Source organism: Monodelphis domestica, chromosome 7 (genome assembly GCF_027887165.1).
Source record: "Monodelphis domestica isolate mMonDom1 chromosome 7, mMonDom1.pri, whole genome shotgun sequence".
Lineage (NCBI taxonomy): Eukaryota > Metazoa > Chordata > Mammalia > Didelphimorphia > Didelphidae > Monodelphis > Monodelphis domestica.
In genome coordinates this window covers 125,951,961-125,976,614 of record NC_077233.1, presented here as the reverse complement: position 1 = coordinate 125,976,614, position 24,654 = coordinate 125,951,961, and the positions used below count along the sequence as shown (strand labels likewise).

At 33.7% G+C, this 24,654-nt stretch overlaps 1 protein-coding gene across 14 annotated transcripts in view; it reads left to right on the top strand.

Moving 5' to 3' along the window:
* The window catches only part of KDM4C (lysine demethylase 4C), a 469,399-nt gene that overhangs the window by 213,831 nt on the left and 230,914 nt on the right, over positions 1-24,654 (top strand). For 12 of the 14 annotated variants that reach the window (XR_001623634.2, XM_016424248.2, XM_007499560.3 and 9 more), the window contains one exon: positions 311-431. Coding sequence is in view for 13 of the 14 variants with exons in the window: in XM_016424248.2 (XP_016279734.1) it covers positions 311-431 (121 nt within the window). In the remaining variant the exon portion in view is untranslated. Of the gene's footprint in view, positions 1-310; positions 432-12,019; positions 15,028-24,654 lie in introns of those variants that run through there. The other 2 variants (XM_056805434.1, XM_056805433.1) reach the window with 2 other exon arrangements.

Sequence of the window (24,654 nt, the reverse complement as noted above, 5' to 3'; positions counted from 1 at the left end):
TACTATTGTATTTCAGGTCTGACAAACTTAACCTATCCTTGATTAAATATTTGAAGAACAAAGAAAAGTCAAATATCTTCTTGGTAAAATTGCTACTGTAAAAATTTCTTACTGAGAAAGTTTTTATTTCATGTTTCTTTCTTTTAAAAAAAGAATCAAGATACTAGTTTATAGTCCTCAATTGGAGGTATATCTCTTAAAAGAAATGATATTTGTAATGTTTTCTTGGCATAATTGACAACTGGGCAGTTATGATAGTAGCTAATTTCAACTCTAACTTCCAACTCTGCCTGGTTTTTCCTTGTTTTAGTTCTGTAATCGGAGGGCGGAAGGGGAACCCAAAACTTCTAAGAGTTGGCGCCATCCACTCAGTAAGCCTCCAGCTAGATCACCAATGACTCTGGTAAAGCAGCAGGCAGGTAGTGATGAAGGTGAGTTTTTTACTTAAATGAGTTTTGATGTCTACATGGTGATGAACATTTTGGGTAGAGAGATCTTTGACTTTGTGGCAAATTATACAAAACTATTAAATAATAGAATTTTTTATATGTGCAAGTTCTTTTCTTTGAGGATAAAAGGCTTTTTAACTTCTAAAGTCAATAAAGAGTCCGTTAAATTGGACAATCTGTATTTTATAAAATTTTTCATTCATATTGTGTAGTTAAATAACTCTTGAGTAAAAAATAAAATCTATTTTTCTTAATTCAAAGTAATAACATGGAGGGGCAGCTGGGTATATACCACAGGGGTTACAGTGTCAAGCCTGGAGTTTTGCTGACCTGGTTTCAAATCTGGTCTGAGACACTTACTAGCTGTGTGACCCTGGCAGGTCACTTGATCCCAATTGCCTGACCCTTAATGTTTTTCTGTCTTGGAATTGATACTGACAAATGATAAGGGTTTTTAAAATGAAGGTAACTTGATTTATGTCTCAACACTTATATTTAGAAATACTGCCAATCACTGACCATCAAAAATGCTGTTATTTCTAGTCATATTTAGTTTCATGTTTGGTATTGAGGTTTTTCCCCTCTCCCCCATTTTTTCTTGATATCACTATTTTAAAACAAACTAATCCATCACACATTTATTAAATGCCTAATTTGTGACAATACTGTTCCAAGGCTAGGAGATAGAAGTGAAGATATTATTGAGTTAAGGAGAATATGTATCTAATAAGGATGGCAGGTTAAATCAGACATAACCTACATTCTGGGTTTTTATCCCATTGTGATATGATTTAATTGATCCTGGGAACACGTATATGAGCTGACTTCCTCTTAAAAAGCTGTCTGGCACATTTCAGACAACTTATAATCTTAGAGAATTCCCTAGTGCAATGAGATGTAATGGGAATCTCGTAATTCTCACAGCCTGTGGGCAGGACTTGAATCTATCTTTCCTGCTTTCCTGCTAATCTACTACCCAAGCATGAATGGAACAGAGACATTTTAGACATTTTAGAGATCTAATGTTACTTCATTTCTACCTCTGTGAGGGATAGGTGGTAGGTAGGTGGGGTGGGGAAGTGGGTTAAAGAGTTATGTAAAATGGAATGCAGATAGTAGGTGCCTGCTTTTAACATGTGCAATTGACAGAGTAGAATCCCTAATTTCATTACTTTAATGAGTGTTTAGCATTGAAACTTTCTTTACCAGTGGATATAGGTAATTTCTAAGTGAATTGCATAGGCCACTAATTTAAATGACTTATTCAGGGTCCTCAATCTAACATATATCTAGTCTGGCCTTCTATCCATGTTGCCACATTTCCTGTTTTCTTAGTAATAAATATATTGAAACATTCCTTTGTGTAGGACAATATGTAGCAATATATTGTCAGGTTACAAGCACATCATGAGTTACTTCAAATTTTGAACAGAGAATACTCCTCATCCTCTTCTCCCCCCCCCCCCTTTTTTTCTCTTCCTTCCAATGTTCAAACAGCATTTTGAGATTTGTGGGGGGGGAAAAATATATATACATATATATATATATATTTATATTTATATTCAGTAACTTTAGCTACAATAATATATATAATACATATACATACATACATATATGTGTGTGTATGTGTATATATATATATATATGTATGTATGTATATATATATAAAATGTGGGAGCAACAATAAGCCTCTGAGGTTAATTTTTATTGTAGATGAAGTTAATGAAGCTTGGAGAGCTAAGATGACTTGTTTATGACCATATGCCTTTGAGTGTCAGATCCTCAATTTGAACTTAGGTAGTCCTGAATAAGTTTGCCTCATTATAGGAATAGTAGGATATCTCTCAAAACAAAGCCTATGATTTTTTTTTCACTTTAAATATTATTTTATTTGGTCATTTCCAAACATTATTCATTGGAAACAAAGATCATTTTCTTTTCCTCCCTCCTATCCTGTTCCCACCACCTCTCCCATAGCTGACGCACGATTCCACTGGGTATCACTTGTGTTCTTGGTTCGAACCCATTTCCATGTTGTTGTTATTTGCATTAGAGTGTTCATTTAGAGTCTCTCCTCAGTGGTATCCCCTTTCCCCCTGTAGTCAAGCAGTTGCTTTTCCTCGGTGTTTTTACTCCCATACTTTATCCTCTGCTTGTGGATAGTGTTTTTTAGATCCCTGCAGATTGTTCAGGGACATTGCATTGACACTAATGGAGGAGTCCATCACCTTCGATTGTACCATAGTGTATCAGTCTCTGTGTATAATATTTTCCTGGTTCTGCTCCTTTCTTTCTGCATCACTTCTTGGAGGTCATTCCAGTCTCCATAGAATTCCTCTGCTTTATTATTCCTTTTAGCACAATAGTATTCCATCACCAACATATACCACAATTTGTTCAGCCATTCCCCAATTGAAGGGCATCCCCTCATTTTCCAATTTTTGGCCACCACAAAGAGTGCAGCTATGAATATTCTTGTACGAGTCTTTTTCCTTATTATCTCTTTGGGGTACAAACCCAGCAGTGCTATGGCTGGATCAAAGGGCAGACAGTCTTTTATCACCCTTTGTGCATAGTTCCAAATTGCCCTCCAGAATGGCTGGATCAATTCACAACTCCACCAGCAATGAATTAATGTCCCTACTTTGCCACATCCTCTCCAGCATTCACTACCTTCCTTTGCTGTCATATTAGCCAATCTGCTAGGTGTGAGGTGATACCTCAGGGTTGTTTTGATTTGCATCTCTCTGATTATAAGAGATGTAGAACACTTTTTCATGTGCTTATTAATAGTTTTGATTTCTTTGACTGAGAACTGCCTGTTCATGTCCCTTGCCCATTTATCAATTGGAGAATGGCTTGATTTTTTGTACAATTGATGTAGCTCTTTGTAAATTTGAGTAATTAAACCTTTGTCAGAGGTTTTTATGGAGATTGTTTCCCAATTTGTTGCTTCCCTTCTGATTTTAATTACATTGGTTTTGCTTGTACAAAAACTTTTTAATTTGATGTATTCCAGATTATTTATTTTGCATTTTGTGACTCTTTCTAAGTCTTGATTGGTTTTAAAGCCTCTCCCTTCCCAAAGGTCTGATATGTATACTATTCTGTGTTCGCCTAATTTTCTTATAGTTTCCTTCTTTATATTCAAGTCATTCACCCATTTTGAATTTATCTTGGTGTAGGGTGTGAGGTGTTGATCTAAACCTAATCTTTCCCACACTGTCCTCCAATTTTCCCAGCAGTTTTTATGAAATAGTGGATTTTTGTCCCAAAAGCTGGGATCTTTTGGTTTGTCATATACTGTCGTGCTGAGGTTACTTACCCTGAGTCTATTCCACTGATCCTCCTTTCTGTCTCTTAGCCAGTACCAAATTGTTTTGATGACCGCTGCTTTATAATATGGTTTGAGATCTGGGACTGCAAGAGATCCTAAAAATTAAGGGAGAAATTAATAAAATCAAAAGTGATAATACTATTGAGCTAATAAACAAGACTAGAAGCTGGTACATTGAAAAAACAGACAAAATAGACAAAGTACTCGTCAATCTAATTAAAAAAAGGAAAGAAGAAAGGCAAATTAACAGCATCAAGGATGAAAAGGGGGACATCACCTCCAAAGAAGAGGAAATTAAGGCAATCATTAAAAACTACTTTGCCCAACTATATGGCAATAAATATACCAACCTAGGTGATATGGATGAATATCTACAAAAATATAAATTGCCTAGACTAACAGAAGAAGAAATTGATTTCTTAAATAATCCCATATCAGAAAAAGAAATCCAACAGGCCATCAAAGAACTTCCTAAGAAAAAATCCCCAGGGCCTGATGGATTCACCAGTGAATTCTATCAAACATTCAAAGATCAATTAACCCCAATACTATACAAACTATTTGACATAATAAGCAAAGAGGGAGTTCTACCAAATTCCTTTTATGACACAAACATGGTACTAATTCAAAGCCAGGCAGGCCAAAAACAGAGAAAGAAAATTATAGACCAATCTTCCTAATGAATATAGATGCAAAAATCTTAAATAGGATACTAGCAAAAAGACTCCAGCAAGTTATCAGAAGAGTCATACACCATGATCAAGTAGGATTTATACCATGGATGCAGGGCTGGTTCAATATTAGGAAAACCATCCACATAATTGACCACATCAACAAGCAAACCAACAAAAATCACATGATTATCTCAATAGACGCAGAAAAAGCCTTTGATAAAATACAACACCTATTCCTATTAAAGAAAGCCTAGGAATAGAAGGGTCGTTCCTAAAAATAATAAACAGTATATATCTAAAACCATCAACTAATATCATCTGCAATGGGGATAAACTAAATCCATTCCCATTAAGATCAGGAGTGAAACAAGGATGCCCATCATCACCTCTACTATTTGACATTGTACTAGAAACACTAGCAGTAGCAATTAGAGAAGAAAAATAAATTGAAGGCATTAAAATTGGCAATGAGGAGACCAAGTTATCACTCTTTGCGGATGGCATGATGGTCTACTTAAAGAATCCTAGAGATTCAACCAAGAAGCTAATTGAAATAATCAACAACTTTAGAAAAGTTGCAGGATACAAAATAAACCCACATAAGTCATCAGCATTTCTATATATTTCCAACACAGCTCAGCAGCAAGAACTAGAAAGAGAAATCCCATTCAAAATCACCTTAGACAAAATAAAATACTTAGGAATCTATCTCCCGAGACAAACACAGGAACTTTATGAACACAACTACAAAACACTTTCCACACAACTAAAACTAGACTTGAACAGTTGGAAAAACATTATCTGCTCATGGGTAGGACGAGTCAATATAATAAAAATGACCATCCTTCCCAAACTCATCTATTTAGTGCCATACCCATGGAACTTCCAAAAAAATTTTTTTTACTGATCTAGAAAAAACCATAACAAAGTTCATTTGGAAGAACAAAGGATCAAGGATATCCAGGGAAACAATGAAAAAAAAGCCTATGATTTTTAACATCCTGGCAGATATTAGAAAAGAAGTGACTAATATCTGTATAGCCTTTTAAAAGTATGAATATGGCCTATTTATATTTAAAATATCTTTAAATTACCTGATTTTCCAAAAGCTAGATTCTGAACTAATGACAAAAATTCTTCTTAACCCTGATTAAATTAGATATTTCCTGAAACTTTCATTATTAACTCAATGTTTTATTCTCTGGTACTAAACTGAGAAATTTATCTCTTTTTATGCTATTAAAAACTAAATACAAATAGTTTTATAAAGGGATTAAAAAGAATACACTTTGAATATTTAATGGTTGTTTCAAGCTACAGTGGGGAATGGGGTTGTTTCTCTATATCTGACTTATGTGTTTTCCATATACTTTAGGTTCTATTCTCTCTTTTGATTATCTTGAATTTCATGTTGATGGGAAGCCTTAGGAAAGGTGTGTCCAGAAGTTAGCTATTTTGTAGTTCAATTGATAAATTAGGAGTAAATATCTAAAGGTGGGAGTCATCTTAAGTAGAATTGATAGATATTTGGACTAATGATCTGTTAAGTGACTAAACTAATGGTCTCTTTTTAACCTTTATTTTTCCTGACCTCTCTGCAGCCTTTCACATTATTGATCTCTTTTTTCTCCCTTAGTTTCAGAAATATTTTTTTTTCTATCTATCTCTGTTTCCTTTTCTAGATCCTCCTCCAGATCATGCCCTTTATATCTAGTGTCCTTAAAGGTTTTGTCTGAGACCCTTTTATCTTCTCTCTCTGTACTACTTCATTTGGTGATCTAATCAGTTCTCATTAGTTTTATTACTTTCTTGGAACTAATTCACAAATCTGCTTCAGTCTCTTTGCTGACCTCCATTCTCACATTTCCACCTGCCTTTCAGCTATCTCAAGCTGGATATTCAAATCTTCAATTCAATATGTCCATCTTAGAACTTATTTTTTCTCTTTTCCCCTAAATCCTGCACTCTTCCTACCTTCTCTGTTATTGTAGTGGACAAAATTGTACCAGTCTCTCAGATTTATAATCTTGGAGTTATTTGGGAATTCCTCAATGTCTCTTCTCCCTTATGTCTAAGCTATTGACCAGTCTTGCCATTTTTATTTTTGCAATGTCTCTTGAACTTGCCCTCTTGACCTGGATTATTGCAATAACCTGTTTGTCAATCTTCCTGCCTAAAGTCTCTCCCCATTCTAATCCATTTTCCATTCAACCACTAAAGTGATTTTCCTAAAGTGCAGGTGTGACCAAGTCACTCCCTAAACTTCATTGGCTCTCTGTTGCCTCCAAGAACATAAAAAATAATGCTCTGTTTGATATTTAAAGGCCTTTAAAACTTTGCTTCGACTTACCTTTCCAGCCTTCTTACACCGTAACACCTTAATATTTAACACCTTAACCGTGGTTACTTGTTAACTCACGTCTTCTTTTATCTTCCCCTTTCCATATATTCTATAATCTAATGGCAGTGGTCTATTTGGCTTTCCTCAGTATAGTATAGTCATACTTGGCTCCCTTGACTACGCCATGACCAAGATATCTCATGTCACTGCGCATTCTCTCTGGATTTCCTCTATGGCTCCACTTTGACTCCAGATCTCTCTGGCTTCTTTTTAAGTTCTAAAATGGCCTCTTTAGGTAGTGTTTCTTAGTTTATTTTACTTGTAGTGTCTTTCTTCTAGTAATTTTTTCCTTAAATAAAGGAATAAAAATAAATAAATTTCCTTAAGTAAAAAGTAAATATTAAATATAAATGTTTAAATGTTATGCTTTTCTTTATAGATTTGTTTGCATGTTGCATGTTAACTCTAACCCCCCCAACACACACACACACACACACACACACACACACACACACAAGTTCCTTATGGGCAAGGTCTGTTTCACTTGTACTCAGCAGAGTGCCTACCACAAAATTTGTGCTTAATAATTCCTTATTGTCTGCTTAGTGTGTTATTATCATTACTTTTTTATGGTATATGTTGTTATTCTTACTATTATGCCATATTTTTTTATTGAGTTTTCTACACTAGCGACCTCCCTTTCCCATCCTCTCATTTGATTTTACCCCTTCTACAATCATGCTTTTGATCTCATCTTTTAACTAAAACTGCTGTCTCCAAAGTTACCAATGATCTCTTAATTGTTATATCATATAGCCTTTTTTCAGTTCTCTTTTTTCTTTATTTCTCTTCAGTTTTACCCGGTTTGTTGATTACTCTTTCCTCTTGACTTTTAATATTTTTTCATTATATTGTTTTTTTCCTGTTGTTTGTCCTAAATTCTTATTCATTCTTCTCTCCTAGATCTTTATAGCCATTTTGTGTTCACTAACAGTCTTTACTCCCTAAGGTTTTATCCTGAACTACATTTTCTTTTCTTTATGTGTTTTCTTACTTGTTAATCTCCTTGTCTCCCATGGAATCAATTATTATATCTATGAAGATAATTCTTGGATTTAAATATCTAGTTCTCCCTCCTGAACTAAAATTTCTCATCACCTTGCTTCAGACTCTCATCATCTCTCTCTTGAACTATTGAAGTATTATCTGATTACATCTCCCCACCTCAAGTCTCTTCTTATTCCAGACCATTTTCCACTTAGCTATTAATTTCCCCAAAGTGTAGGTCTTACCTTGTTACCTCCTTATCCAGTGGTTACTAGTTAACTCACAATCTTCTTTCATCTTTCCCCTTTCCATATATTCTATAATCTAGCAGTAATGGCCTACTTGGCTTTCCTGAAACATTGAACTCTGTCATTTCACTCCTTGCCTTTTCTCTAGTCATTCTCTTCTCCATAGAATTCTATTCCTCTTCATTTCTCCTTGCTGGCTTCTCTGACTTCCTTCAGGGGCACTTAGCTCCAGTCTCACCTTACAAGAGGCTTTTCTTAGATCTTCCATCTGCTAATGCCTTCCTTTAGAGTTTGCTTTTCATTTACTTTTATTTAATTTTCCTATTAGAATTAGAGTTTCTTAAGATCCGGGACAGTATTTTTGGAGTGCACACATGTATACCACATAGTGCCCCACCTTTTTGGGGGTGGGGAAGTACCTATTGCTTAGCATTTTGCTTGTTAATTGTTGAGTATTTAATAAATGCTTATTTACTGATGAATATTCTAAACATTGTTGCATAAATGGATAATACATAAAATAAGTTCAGTATTAGGATGAAATGTCATCTTTGGATTTTTCACTTTAAGCATCCTTTCCACAATTATAGTAGCAGACAGGACAAAAGGAATGATGATATAGTGAGTGGATAGAGTTCTGGGTTCAAAATTGGGACATCCTAGCTTCTACTTGCACTCCTTTTTTAATCTTTAACAATTCATCTAATATTCCTGTGTCTCATTTTTCTGAATGTTGAATTCATTGACCTCTTAAATTCACTGCCAGCTATAAAGCTGAGGATTCTATATGTACTGTTTCTACAAAATTTGGTTTCCCCCTGCTTGGTTTCTATATTTTGAAAGATTTTTTTTAAACTCTGTTAGGAGTTTATGGATATTTGTTATGGTGGCATCTATTTAAAAAAATTTGGTCTTAAGGTTTGTGTGTGTGTGTGTGTGTGTGTGTGTGTGTGTGTGTGTGTGTGTGTGTGTGTGTGTTTTGTTTTTGAATCTTTGTTCTATCTAGGCTTGTGTGGCCCACAGTTAAGTCTATTACAGTGGATTTTTTCAGGTACAGTTTATTGATTGATTTGAGGTTAATTTGAGATTTGAATGGGATACAAATGAGATTTTTTTGTTTGTCATTCCATGCAAAATAGTATCCTTCTAATGTGTAAATCCAACCTCAGTCATTTTTTGCTAGGACCCTCATATCTCTCAAGGGGTCCCCATTGCCCCTGACAATATTGAATTGGTTAGTGGTTTTCCTGAAAGATGACTGTTGTCCCTGATTAGCCCCAGATTTATTGTTTGGACTCTACTTCTGATAAAGCTTCCTGGTAACTGCTTATATTGTTTTTCAGACTTGATAGAAGTCCTAAGATGGTATGTTACCACACTCTTTCCCTGCTGACCAGATTCCCTTCCTTCCTCTCTCCCTCCCCACTCCACTCCTCTCCTCCCTCATATTTGGTTATTTTCAACATTGGTTTTTCTCAAAATAGTAGATCTCAGAGGACAGATGCGTTTCCAATATTGTAGGCCCATCTACCCAAATTTATTGTTGCAGGTCCCCCCAACCCCCTTTTTTCTTTTTTTAAAATTAAAATCCTTATTGCCCATTTTAAAATGTGTTCCATAGTTTCTATCTATTCTTTACACAAACTACATTGATTACATATATAAATCCATAAGGAATAACCATTCTATAATTTTTGGTGATATTTACTTGATTCTCATTTGCTGTCATTATAACTTCTGTTTCTTGAAGGCTATCTTTTTAACTGCTATTTTTCATCATATTTTTGGATTATGTCCTGTAGGTATTGATCACTGAATGCCTTTTGTTTTTAAACCCTTACCTTCTGCCTTAGAGTCAATATTATGTATTGGTTCCAAGGCAGAAGAGTGGTAAGGACTAGGCAATGGGGGTGAAGTGTCTTCCCCAGGGTCACACAGCTAGGAAGTGTGTGAGTCCTGATTTGAACCAAGGATCCTGCCTCTTGGCCTGACTCTCAATCCACTCAGCTCGCCAGCTTCCCCGTTTTGAATGCATTTTGATTCTAGGTTTCAAATCTTTGCTTTTTCATAGGTTCCATTTAGAGATAAACCACTTTAAGTTATCTTCAACTTAATAAGCATCTTTTGGCAGAAGCTTTTAGCAATGTTGTCATCATCAATCTTTTCAGCTTTTGTTGGGGTTCAGATCAAAATGAATCTTGACCAAGGAGATGTCCTATTATTCTTTTCATTCAATGTTCTTACTGCTATGTTTTTGGATTAAAAATGATTTTTTACAGTTTTAGAAAAATATTAGCTTGCAATTTCATTTTCTATTTTCTCAATGATAATTCCCCACAATCTTTTTATAAGGACAGCTATTATTAAAAAAACCTTTTTCTTTGGTAGGTCCTTGATCATTTACCAGGTTCAGCATAATGACTTGGGTTTAAGCTTTGAAAAGAAATTGTCCAGATAACTATAGTTTTTATCTTTGTCCTTATTTTAGCAAGTATAGTATTTCAATTAGCTGTTAAGCATATATTTTGCAATTCAATATATTTTAGGCCTATGATCCATATTTCTGTAATTTTTGCATGCCTTAAGGGGCTAAAATGAGATTAGATTTTAGGCATTGTTATAGTAATTAAAAAAATAAGCAGCTATGTTAATATTAGAATTCGTTTAGTAATGCAATTAAAGATTTAAATATGTTAAAGTGATAGATTTAAATTAGTTCTTATTCTGGGCACATGGTGACTATTTTTTATCCTTATTTTTCATTATTAGGAAGAAAATTGTAAATTTTTTTCCCCACCTAGTCACATGTACCTGCTTCACGTCTTGTTATAGTTGCCTTAGTTATGGTTTAAATTGATAGTCAAGCTCTATAGAAGTATCTACCTCCATGAACATCGCTACTCCTTTCCTTCCTTCCTTCCTTCCTTCCTTCCTTCCTTCCTTCCTTCCTTCCTTCCTTCCTTCCTTCCTTCCTTCCTTCCTTCCTTCCTTCCTTCCTTCCTTCCTTCCTTCCTTCCTTCCTTCCTTCCTTCCTTCCTTCCTTCCTTCCTTCCTTCCTTCCTTCCTTCCTTCCTTCCTTCCTTCCTTCCTTCCTTCCTTCCTTCCTTCCTTCCTTCCTTCCTTCCTTCCTTCCTTCCTTCCTTCCTTCCTTCCTCCCTCCCTCCCTCCCTCCCTCCCTCCCTCCCTCCCTCCCTCCCTCCCTCCCTCCCTCCCTCCCTTCTTTCCCTTAAATTGAGCATACTTTTAACTTCAAAATTCTCAGTGCAATCTGTTTGCATTTCCATGACATAATAACCAATATTTTATAGTAAAATTATCCATTTCTTCTAACAGAATGCAACCAAGTACTTTTGACTGTGAGACAGTTTAGTTTTCTTCATTTAGATTTTTATTTTTTTGGTGCCTTTTTGTACAGTTATACTTGGTATCTAATGAGTGTGCGCTTCTCATGATTTAGAAAGTTACCTCCCCTGAAGCAGATTTGCATCTTGTCTATTACCATTAAGAGTTTTCTTGGTGCACTAAGTTCATAGGCTCATTTACCCATTGTATGTGAAAGGCAGGAGGGTACAAAATCCTTCTTGAGAGCAGTGGTCGCTCTCCATCCACAATGCCATTGTGCTTTTTGAGGTCTAATTTGACATCCTACTGGAGTGACTTTGGACATATCTTTGTGTGCCTTGGCTTCCCCTTTTATAGAAGAAGGAATTTAAAAAAAAAGGCATTTCTAATGTTCTTTGTAGTTCTGAAATGCTCTGAATATTTGTACCTCTTCTCTCTTAAGGTTATTATGAAAAATGTTTTTTTATACTTTCATTCATGTATTTCTATCATTCTTTTTATGCTTAGTAGTATTAGGTCTTTATATTAGGAATAATGAGTCTCAGTTTTGCCACTAACTTACTTGCCTTTTTGTGTCTCAGGTAACCTCTCTGGGCCTTTGTTTCCTCATCTGTAAAATAAGAGAGTTGGACTAGGATGATCTCTCGGGTCCTTTCCAGCTTTAACATTCTATGATTTCCTGAAAAAGCATGAGAAGAGGAGCCTTCTTTCCCCCTAATTCCCCCTTTCTTTGTTTATATTGGTATTTAATATGAAACCAAAATAGTGAAGGACAGGAATATCTCCTACCAACAAGCCTTTTCCCTTCTTAAAAAAAAATTTTTTTTGGCCAATTTTAGGGAAACAAAAGGACTATGTATATTTTAATGTCATGCTCCAAATGTTAATATTTTTACATAATGATCTTTTTTGTTCAATTCATTCTTATTAACATATGATAATATACTTTCATATAAATATGCTTTTGCAATTATAGGCAATAAAATAGAAAATTCAGCAGAACTACTAGGAATATGCTAAGAATGTTTATTGATTGGTTGTAGATCATATTTTCCTGCATTATTTTGACATAAAGCATTGGACACTACTTAAAAGCTTGAATAGATTAGCTATTTCTTTCAACACTATACATATTATAAAATGTAGCTGTTAGTTTTTTCTTCTTTAGAAGCTCCAGTGGAATTATCTACTATATATAGTAATGCAGAAGTAAACTTAAAAATATATCCAGAGAATTCTAAACTTTTAGTTATTGTGCAGGGCATTATGGATGATACTGATTAAATTATGTTATGTACTTGGAATATTACAAAATTTATAATTCTGCTTCATATTTATTATTCTTAATAGGATCTAGTCATGCCTGAGTATTTGTAGGGAACTCATTTTCTCTCTCTGAGCTTCAGTTTCTTTTTCTGTAAAAATGATGATATATGGGAGTAATTTTCTCACAATCTTTGTGAGATTCAAATGAAAATATTTTGTAACCCCTAATCATTGTCTAAATGTCAACCTTTATTAAAAAAAAATAAGTGCTTTCTTTGATTTTTATATTCTGTTAATCTAATTGTACTAAATTAGTGACATTCTTTTCAAAACTTTCAGGATTAACATACTGTATTCAGCTGAAGGCAGAATGATTGCTATAATAATTGTCATTTTGATATGATACCTGACTTTTTTATCCCCAGCCTTTCTTTTTGTTATTACATGAGTCAGGTCTCTTTGTCACTGATTATTTATATATTTTAATTATATACTTCAAAAAAGTTATTACTTAACATTTTTATAATTTTCTCTTGTCTACAATATGTATTAGTTTTTTTATACCTATTTAAATTTTGTACATGTTATCATGAAGAGGTGTTCATGAATCATGAATTGCCTTTCCTTTAATGCAAATTTTCATTTACCTCCCTGTAAATTGATTGAACTTTGTTGTTAGGTTTAAAGTAGTCACACCCATTCCCATTGCATTGTAAAAGAGTAAAAGCCAGTTTCTTTCTTAACTTGGTAACCTGAAATGACTGTCTTGTCTGCCTAGTAGGAATTCAGGTAAATTTGACAAAGTAAACTTATAAATGTTGGCTAAAGAGAGCAGGGACCTTAATTTCCTCTAAATCATGCTTCTAAACCTCCTACCGTGTAAGGGCATATCTCTTAAATATATGCTCTCATATGATATAAGTATAAAATTTCATTTTCAAAAGTTTTTTTAAATGAATTTTATATTTTATACCTGCTTTAAAAAAAAATCAATGTACTTCCTTCCCCCAAAGAATTCTCCTAAGTCATGAAGAAAAGCAATCATGCTAAATTGAAAAAAATTAACATGTCTTCAAGCATAGCTAACATTCTGCTTTTGTAGTTCCCTACTGATCTACTGATATTGGGAAAATGAGTTTATTACTTGTTCTTTTATGCCAAAATTGATTACCTTTGCTGGTTTTTTAAAAATTACATTTCTTTTGTCATTATGTGTATATTTTTTGTAGTTTTGTCTCTTTATCTCTACTTTTGTTTATGCAAGAGTCTTCAAGTTTCTCAACATTCTTCAAATTCCTAATTTTTTTTCTGGGAAAACAGTTTTGTGATATGTTCACATACTCCATTTATTTTAACTGTTCCCCGATAGGGTTTATTGCATTAATTTCAGGTTTGAGGTACCATGAAGATTGTTAATGAAAATAATTTTTAATGTATGAGAACAGTTATTTCATTGGACATCTCAAATAGAACCTCAAAGATAATATAATTTACATTATTAACATCTAGAAGTTGAGTTAGCTAAGTGGTTCAATGGATAGTATGTTGAGTTAGTAAAATCTGAGTTAACCTCCAGTCCTAAATGTTTGATAACTTTCTGACCTCAGGTAAACACTTATTGTTTGATGCTTGCCTCATTTTTTTTTACTCCAAAATGAGAATGATATATCAGATATCTTAAAGAGTTGTAAAGTTTTAATAGGATAATATTTTAAATTTAATTAACCTAGTTTCTAGAAATTAGTAGATGCTTAGTCAATTATTCATTACCCTCCTACCTTTTAAGCATCTTTATTACATTATTCTTGACAATTTCACTCTTCAAAAAATAATCATTTTGAACACTCATAATTCAGGGAATTATTCTAAATTTCATGTATTTGCCTAAGATCTTTAAAATAACTTTGTATATTACATTTCATCAGAGACATTTGATACAAAAAATGCTCCTCCACCCATCCCTACCTCTTATTATTTTAGCTATGCTGATTTGATTCAAACAAAAGTTTTTTTTTTTAATGTTTTAAAACCCAAAATTTTTGTTTTGTCTTTTATCTCCTTTCCCCTTAGTTGAATAATGAAAGGTTCATTTTTCTGTCATAATGTATTTTCTTACATTTTGTTTATGTGGCCATTTATAGCTTTTCATGATATGTAATGTGAGATTCCAATCTTAAGTAATTTTCTGTCATACCATAGTCTTTTTGATGTCTCGATCTTTTCCCCATACCACTTGCTTGTTTTTTTGGATTTCTCTAAATTGTTCAGTTTTTTTCTAGATGTCTTTAATTCTGCTTTTCTATTCTGCTTTTCATTTTTCAAAAAAAGAGGCAGATATTTGACGATTATTATTTTATATCATTGTTTATAGTATTGTAATGTTATGACTTTTTATTTCTCCTTTTTTGATTATTTTCCTTGCTATTTCAGACTTTCTTTCTTGACATGGATTTTAGTATTTTTCTAGTTTTAATAACAATAATAATATAATTGTTAATGTTTGCTCTCAGTGGTACTGCATTTAAAAATATTAATCTATTTCAGTGAAATTTTCACATTTTATTGGCATGTTAATTTGTGTATGCATTTCAAGGTATTTACTTTATTATTTATTTGTTGTGAATTTATTTTCATTTTTGATAGTTATTCTGGTATATAATTTTTAAAAAATTGTTTGCTATTGGTTGATTTATGTTTTCATTTATCTACTCCCCCTTCTCCTTAAAGCGAATATGTTTATTATATTAATTCATTAATTTATTTTTGATTTGAATTCCTTTGATCTCACCTAATTTCAGTGATTTCTATTTTGATGTTTGTTTTTTAAAACCCTTACCTTCCATGTTGGAGTCAATACTGCGTATTGATTGTTCCAAGGCAGAAGAGTGGTAAGGGCTAGGCAATGGGAGTGAGTGACTTGCCCGGGGTCACACAGCTGGGAAGTGTCTTGAGGTCAGATTTGAACCTAGGATCATCCCATCTCTAGGCCTGGCTCTCAATCCACTGATCTACCCAGCTGCCTCCTGTACTGATGTTTTAATGGAGAAGGTTAATTTGTTGATTCACTTTTTTGATACTTTTCTAAGTGCTTTACAAATAGTATCTCATTGATTCCTGGCAACAACTCTTGGATATAGGAGCTATTGTTATTATAATTTCCATTTTATAGTTTAAGATATGGAGGAAAATACAGATTAAGTGATTTACCCAGGGTTATAGAGATATTTAATTCTTGATGCCACATTCAAACTCACATTTGAAGTCTTTTTTACCTTTAAGACCATTGCTATGGTTTTTGCTGAGTCATTCATTTGTAAACGACACTTCAAGACCTTGTGGACCATAGAGTCTTTGGGATTTTTTTTGATAAAGATATGGAGTGTTTTGTTCTTTCCTTCTCCAGTCAAAACTGTGTTTTGGTTTCTAGACTCACATAACTTGTAAAGGTCAGAGGCTAGATTTGAGCCACCTAGTTTCTTCCTTTAATTGCAATAGAAGTATATAAAAATTTATTTCAATTCTATCATTATATTCATTTCATTGTTTCAGAGTAACTAGAAACAACATATTTCTCTGGTTTTTGCCTCTTTTATAAAGTAATTTGAGCACTATTTGTAGAAATTCTGATCATTTTCTGACATTATTTTGTATCTAGTCTTGTCCTATAGTGAAAAGAAATTGATATTTTAAAAAATCAAATTATTTCCTATTATATCCCTCTCTTATTCTTATTATAAAGCACTGTAACAGGGCCAACACAGTTATTCTGTGCTCCACATTCATTATTTTTTTTTGTCTATTAAGAAGGACCTTGTATTCAGACACACTTTTGGCACAAAGCTTGCTAATAATAATTATTATTTTTAATACCTTCCCTTCTATCTTGGAATGAATATTGTGTATTGGTTCCAAAGGAGAAGAGTGGTAAGGGCTAGCTAATGGGGGTCTAGTGACTTGCCAAAGGTCACACGGCTAGGAAGTGTCTGAGGTTGGATTTGAACCTAGGACCTCCCGTCTCTAGGCCTGGCTCTCAATCCACTGAGCGGTTACCCAGTTGCCCCCAGTTTGTTCATTATTATTTCAGAACTTTTAGTTTTGATCCTTTTCCCCATGTTAGTCATTATCTTTCTTGTAGTCATGATTCTGCTTATTTTCCATAGAATCAGTACATTAAAATTTTTTTGTGCTTCTCTCTATTCTTCATATTCATTATTTCTTAAAGAATAATATTCGATTACATATATTTACATAATTTCTTTGGCTTTTCCTCAATCAATTGCATCATCTTGTATTTCTAGTACTTGCCCAATACAATAATCACTTCAATACATATTTTGGTATATCGCATCTTTTTATGTTATCATTATTCTTCTTGAGAAATGCCTTGCAAAACAATTCATGACTAAAGTTAGAACTATTTTAGTAATTTATATAACATAATTACAAATTCATTTTGATAATTATGAAATCAGTTCACCATTCCATTAATAGTTATGTCAATATCAATGTCTACCTTCTCTAATATTAACCGTTTTTATCTTTTGTCGTTATTACAATTCATTAGATGTATTATTGCATCTTAGAATTGTTTTGATTTACATTTCTCTTAGTGATCTGAAAATGCAAACATAGCTTTTTATTGCTTGAAATTCTTCTTTTTGGATATGGATTCTAAGAATTTTCCTTGGTTATTTATTGATGAAGGAATCTCTGTTTTATACATTTGCATAAATTTAAAACATTTAGGATAACAATACCTCTTTCAGAGGTATTTGATGGAAAGATATTTTATCCCAGTTTTTTTTTATCATTGTGTTTATGTTAGTTTTGTTGATTCTTACATACACACATGAATCAACTATATAATTTACATTTCTTTAAAAATCAACCTAGTAATAATAATAATCTAGTAAGATCATAATTAATTTTTGTGGGAGTTAAGTTCTTCCCTCTAATAATTGTTGTGAAGGGTATTTTATCTTGTTTTTTTCTATTTTACTTTTTTTCTGTTCCCCAAAATTTTAAATACCAACAAAATAGTTCAAGATTAAGAAACCAAAGGGAATTAACATTGTCGGAAGAGTTGCAATGAAGCAGTTAAGAATTAATAAATAGCCTTCAATTTATGTTATAAAAATAATCATTTAAGCTATTTGCAACTGATTAATGAATAGAAAACCTGATCAGAGGAGAAGCTTAGATGAAGAAGAATAACAAAACCCAAATCCTTTCTGAAGGCAGAATGACAAGTTCAAATCTACCTTCTGACACTTACTAGCTATGTCCCCTTGCGTAAGTCTTTTTACCTTTGTTAAACTCAGTTTCCTTATTTGCAAATAAATACCTCCCTCCCTCCCCCCCAGTTGTGGTAAGGATCAGGAACAATATTCATTAATGTGCTTAGCAAACTTTAATGTTCTGTACAAATTCTTCTCATTATTTATTATCTTGTAGTTACTTTGTCTACTTCCATTATTTCCTCCTAATTTTTGTTAGTGTTGAATGGTATTGATTTCTGTTGTTATATTGGTCTTTTGTCAGAGTTATTAAACACTGACTTCTATGACCAGCTGTCAAAGTAATTGTCCCAATGCCAAGATCTGCTCATATCAGGAACTTGTGGCAGCTTCCTGTGGTTAACTGGCATCAAATATAAATTTTGTTGTTTGACTTTTTAAGCCCTTCATAGCCAAGTTCCTTATTTCCTTTCTATAATATTCTTCTTTTTTCCTGTTCTTTATATGCTCTTTGATTGATTAACACTGGCTTTGCTATTCCTCACAGAAGACTCCATGCCTTTTTACTGGTTGTATCTCACGCCTGAAGACCTTTTTTTCCCTCTGATTACTGAATCCCTGACTTCCTTTAAGACTCTGCCTTGTTCTTTTCCCTCCCTTTCCCTCTGAGATTTTCTATGTGTTTGTATATCTATATTTTTATATATCTGTCTTTGTCTTCATATCTATCTGTATTGTGTGTACCTAATTATTAGCATGTTGTTTCCTTCTAGACATGAGGTCTTTGAGAGCAGGGGCCTCAACATTTTTACTTTTTTCTTTATTCCCAATAGTTAGCAATGTGCCCTAAGCATGGCAGTTATTAATAGGTGTTACTGATTTATTAACTGTGAAGTTGTCAGATTAGGGATTAATATTCTGTTTCAAGTGGTGAAATAAAAACTTCATAAGGTTTACTGAATTGTTTGTGTTCTTATAGTTAGGTGGAATGACAAGTCATTAGGCCAGGCTCTTATGGAAGAGCTAGTTGAGAAAATGGATAGAGATCACATAGCATGTATTCTAATGCCTTCTCAGATAAACCCTAGGCAACTTCACTGAACTTCTGCTTCCCTCTTTTTTCTCATCTGTAATGGAGGAATAATAAAAGCATCTACGTCCTATTGTTGCTGTAAGGATCTAATGAAATAATAGAAAGCACTTAACATAGTGCTTGGCACATTGTAAACACTTTAGAATTCTTAGGTATAATCATCATCATCTTCATCATTGTCATTCTTTTTATTATGCTTGCAAGAAGTTAAGTCATTTTTGTACTAAGGACATCTGTGGATGTTGAAACACCTTCGTAAAACAGCACATTTGTTTAGTGTATTCAGTCTGTTAGAATTATCTATGTTGTTGTTGGTTAGTCATTATTGATTCTATAATACCTTTATTGCTTGTTTATTTGTATTTTAATACATTTCTTTTTTCTGTCCTTCTTAAGTATCATTCCCATGTTAACTCCAAATATGGGAGCTGTTTAGGGATCTTGCTTTCATTTGTCAATTTGATGGAAATTAAATTGCTGCTAACATTATATCCATGCTGAAATGTGGTCTGTGCTTTCATTTTATTTGATGCTGACTTTTTGTTACAGAAATGTTGATTATAAAGTTGTTTTGAAAAACTTGCTTTTGTCATCTCTAATCAGTTTAACTCTCTTGGTTTTGCGATTTGGACATGCCCTTAATTTATATTTAGCATATTACTGCCATGATCTCCTAGATAATTTCCTAATGGAAATGCTATGACAGAGTTGATAATGTATTGGGTTTTTAATCAGGGATACCTGGGTTCAAATTTCTCTTCAGACATTACAATCTGTGACACTGGGCAAGTCAAGAAACCTATCTTAGCCCTAATTACCTTATTTTAAGATGAATATATCACTATTTATATTTCTTATTTTGCATCATTGTTAAAATAAGTGAAATAAAAATAGAAATATTATTATTACTATCCTTATTACTTTCTTTTTTATTTCCTAGAGTATTTGCATATCGTATGTCAGATTCTTGTTGAGCCGCCAGGAAATATATTTTTGTGTGTTCATAGGGCTATTCTCCTATTTGTATGAAATTACTTCTTTACAGTTTTTCCTAGCCCAAAAGTTCTTAATTTGGCATCTCTGAACTTAAATTTTTTTCATAAATGTACTTTAAAATATTGATTTCATTTTTTACTTTATTATATTTTATCAATTTAAGACTTTTTAAGAGAGCATATTTTTTAACTAGAATCCCAAAGTTGTTTATGCTACACAAGATTAAGAACCTCTGATTTATTACTAAATCTGTTACTTTTTGAATGTGTAGCAGTGAAATAAATGATCTCACATTGAATCCTATTCAAGTAACACCCCCTCTTCCAATCCCTCCACCCCCAACAATGTATTTGAATGTACATTAAAAGATGCTAATACATGGTTTCAAGACTAGGCAATCTGAATCCTGTTTCAATATTTTGTTCTTCTTTCCAACATTGTGACCACTGTCATTTTTTTAAACCCTTACCTTCCATCTTTGAATCAATACTGTGTGTTCGTTCTAAGGCAGAACAAGAGTAAGAGCTAGGAAATGGTAAAAATGTCTTGCTCAGGTTTATATGTGTCTGAGGTCAAATTTGAACCTAGGACCTCTCATGTATGGGTCTATAATGTCATATTTTTTAATGGTGGCTATGCTGGAAAGCTCTGACTTGGGCTGTCTTCTTTTTTTTTTCTCTGTGCTTTATCACTAATTGACTTCATCAGTTTATCTGAATTTAGCTGTCATTTTTGTTTACATGTATGTGAATGTAAATTTATATTTTATTTCTGTATGCATTTGGGCTGCTAGATGGTGCAGTGTATAGAATGGCCATTCTGCATTTAAAACGACCCAAGTTTAAACCTGGCCTCAGACATTTATTAGCTGGCTGACTTTTGGCATATCAAATGACCCTGTTGGCTTCAGTTTCATCACGTATAAAATGACGTGGAAAAGGAATTGACAAACCATTCCCATTTCGTTGTCAAGAAAACCCTCAATCCTAGTCCTAGTCTCATTTTTGAGCCCTAGTCCCAAATGCTTCTAGGATATTTTGCATTAAATATGTCTTAGGAATTTCAAGTTCAACCTGTCCAAGCAGATCTTCTTTTCTCTCTTTAAACCCATCTTCCTCCTTATTGCTGTTGAGGATACCACTTTTGAGTCACCAAGGTTAATAACCTCTATGTCTTCTTTGAGTCTTCACTCCCATCACACATCCAATCAAATTCCACATCATATATTATATCGCTACATATCTCTGATCTGCATCCCTTTCCATTTGCTAATATTTATACTTGATTTCAGTCCCTACTTAGACTATTGTAGTAGGCTTGTATTAGGTCTCTCACAAATATCTGAAATATGTCATTTGTCTATTCAATAAAATCCAATGGCTGCTTATTACCTTGTCTATGAAATAGAAATTCCTCTCTCATATTTAAAATCTTTTCTAATCTGTTCCCATTCTGCCAGTCTATTCCTCTTAAACATTATCCTCTTCCATATTCTATAGTCTGTCCTTACTGATTTGCCTATTTGCTTTTCAAATATGACATTTCATTTTCTGTGTCTAGTATTTTTTAATCTAGCTTTCTCTCACCTCTACAGTGTTTTCTTTCCCTCTTTTTCCTTACCCTTTTGGGTCTCACAGTTCTTGGTTCCCTCCTAGATGTATTCAGGTACCATCTTCTAAAGAAAGCCTTCCAGCCAAGGTATCACCATAGCTGATATTAACCTCTTATGTGTGCTCTTTGTGTATGCAAAATATGTTTTATGTAAGTTTCTTTGGCATATACTGTTTGACCTTTACTTTTTTTTAAAAAATTTTAAACATTTTTTAATTAGGTCATTTCCAAACATTATTCACTGGAAACAAAGATCATTTTCTTTTCCTCCCCGCCACCCCTCCCACCACCTTTCCCTCTCCCATAGCCGACGCACGATTCCACTGGTTATCACATGTGTTCTTGACTCGAACCCATTTCCCTCTTGTTGGTATTTGCATTAGAGTGTTCATTTAGAGTCTCTCCTCAGTCACATCCCCTCAACCCCTGTAGTCAAGCAGTTGCTTTTCCTCGGTGTTTTTACTCCCACAGTTTATCCTCTGCTTGTGGATAGTATTTTTTAGATCCCTGCAGGTTGTTCAGGATCACTGCATTGCCACTAATGGAGAAGTCCATCACCTTCGATTGTACCACAATGTATCAGTCTCTGTGTACAATGTTTTCCTGGTTCTGCTCCTTTCGCTCTGCATCACTTCCTGGAGGTTGTTCCAGTCTCCATGGAATTCCTCTATTTTATTATTCCTTTTAGCACAATAGTATTCCATCACCAACATATACCACAATTTGTTCAGCCATTCCCCAATTGATGGGCATTCCCTCGTTTCCCAATTTTTGGCCACCCTAAAGAGTGCAGCTATGAATATTTTTGTACAAATCTTTTTCCTTATTATCTCTTTGGGGTACAGACCCAGCAGTGCTAGAGCTGGATCAAAGGGCAGACAGTCTTCTATCACCCTTTGTGCATAGTTCCAAATTGCCCTCCAGAATGGCTGGATCAATTCACAACTCCACCAGCAATGAATTAATGTCCCTACTTTGCCACATCCCCTCCAGCATTCATTACTTTCCATAGCTGTCATGTTAGCTAATCTGCTAGGTGTGAGGTGATACCTCAGAGTTGTTTTGATTTGCATCTCTCTGATTATAAGAGATGTAGAACACTTTTTCATGAGCTTATTAGTAGTTTTGATTTCTTTGACTGAGAACTGCCTGTTCATGTCCCTTGCCCATTTATCAATTGGAGAATGGCTTGGATTTTTGTACAATTGATTTAGTTCTTTGTAAATTTGAGTAATTAAACCTTTGTCAGAGGTTTTTATGAAGATTGTTTCCCAATTTGTTGCTACCCTTCTGATTTTGGTTTCATTGGTTTTGCTTGTACAAAAACTTTTTAATTTGATGTATTCCAGATTATTTATTTTGCTTTTTTTAACTCTTTCTAATTCTTGCTTGGTTTTGAAGTCTTTCCCTTCCCAAAGGTCTGACATGTATGCTATTCTGTGTTCACCTAATTTTCTTAGTTTCCTTCTTTATATTCAAGTCATTCACCCATTTTGAATTTATCTTGGTGTAGGGTGTGAGGTGTTGATCCAAACCTAATCTTTCCCACACTGTCCTCCAATTTTCCCAGCAGTTTTTATGGAATAGTGGATTTTTGTCCCAAAAGCTGGGATCTTTTGGTTTGTCATATACTGTCTTGCTGAGGTCACTTACCCTGAGTCTATTCCACTGATCCTCCTTTCTGTCTCTTAGCCAGTACCAAATTGTTTTGATGACCTCTTTTTTATAATATGGTTTGAGATCTGGGACTGCAAGGTCCCCTTCCTTTGTATTTTTTTTCATTATTTCCCTGGATATCCTTGATCTTTTGTTCTTCCAAATCAACTTTGTTATGGTTTTTTCTAAATCAGTAAAAATTTTTTTTGGAAGTTCCATGGGTATGGCACTAAATAGATAGATGAGTTTGGGTAGAATGGTCATTTTTATTATATTGGCTCGTCCTACCCATGAGCAGTTAATGTTTTTCCAATTGCTCAAGTCTAGTTTTAGTTGTGTGGAAAGTGTTTTGTAGTTGTGTTCATATAGTTCCTGTGTTTGTTTCGGGAGGTAGATTCCTAAGTATTTTATTTTGTCTAAGGTGATTTTGAGTGGGATTTCTCTTTCTAGTTCTTGCTACTGAGCTGTGTTGGAATTATATAGAAATGCTGATGACTTATGTGGGTTTATTTTGTATCCTGCAACTTTGCTAAAGTTGTTGATTATTTCGCTTAGCTTTTTGGTTGAATCTCTAGGATTCTTTAAGTAGACCATCATGTCATCTGCAAAGAGTGATAACTTGGTCTCCTCATTGCCCATTTTAATGCCTTCAATTTCTTTTTCTTCTCTAATTGCTACTGCTAGTGTTTCTAATACAGTGTCAAATAATAGAGGTAATAATGGGCATCCTTGTTTCACTCCTGATCTTAATGGGAATGGATTTAGTTTATCCCCATTGCAGATGATATTAGTTGATGGTTTTAGATATATACTGTTTATTATTTTTAGGAATGACCCTTCTATTCCTATGCCTTGTAGTGTTTTTAGTAGGAATGGGTGTTGTATTTTATCAAAGGCTTTTTCTTCGTCTATTGAGATAATCATGTGGTTCTTGTTGGTTTGCTTGTTGATGTTGACCTTTACTTTTTAATATGTAACACAGTGACTGGCACTTAGTTAAACACTTAATGCTTGTTGACTGTATGATTAATAATGATACATAGGTGATACTATTTTCATACACAGATTAAGAAAATCTTTTCTAGCATATTTAAAGTAAAGAACCCTTATTGTATAATTTTGAATCAATACTATGTATTAGCTCTCTGGCCAAAGATAGATAAGACTTAGGCAATGGGGGTTAAGTGACTTGTCAAAGATTAAATCACTAGGATGTGTGTGAGCCTAGATTTGAACCCAGGAAACCTGTCTCCAGGCCTGCCTTTCTCTAATTAGCTATTAAGTCATTCTGCAGGAATTTAATTTTCAGATTTTTTTTCTCCTATAATAGTAAGATTTGCTTTTGATTAGTGTCCTT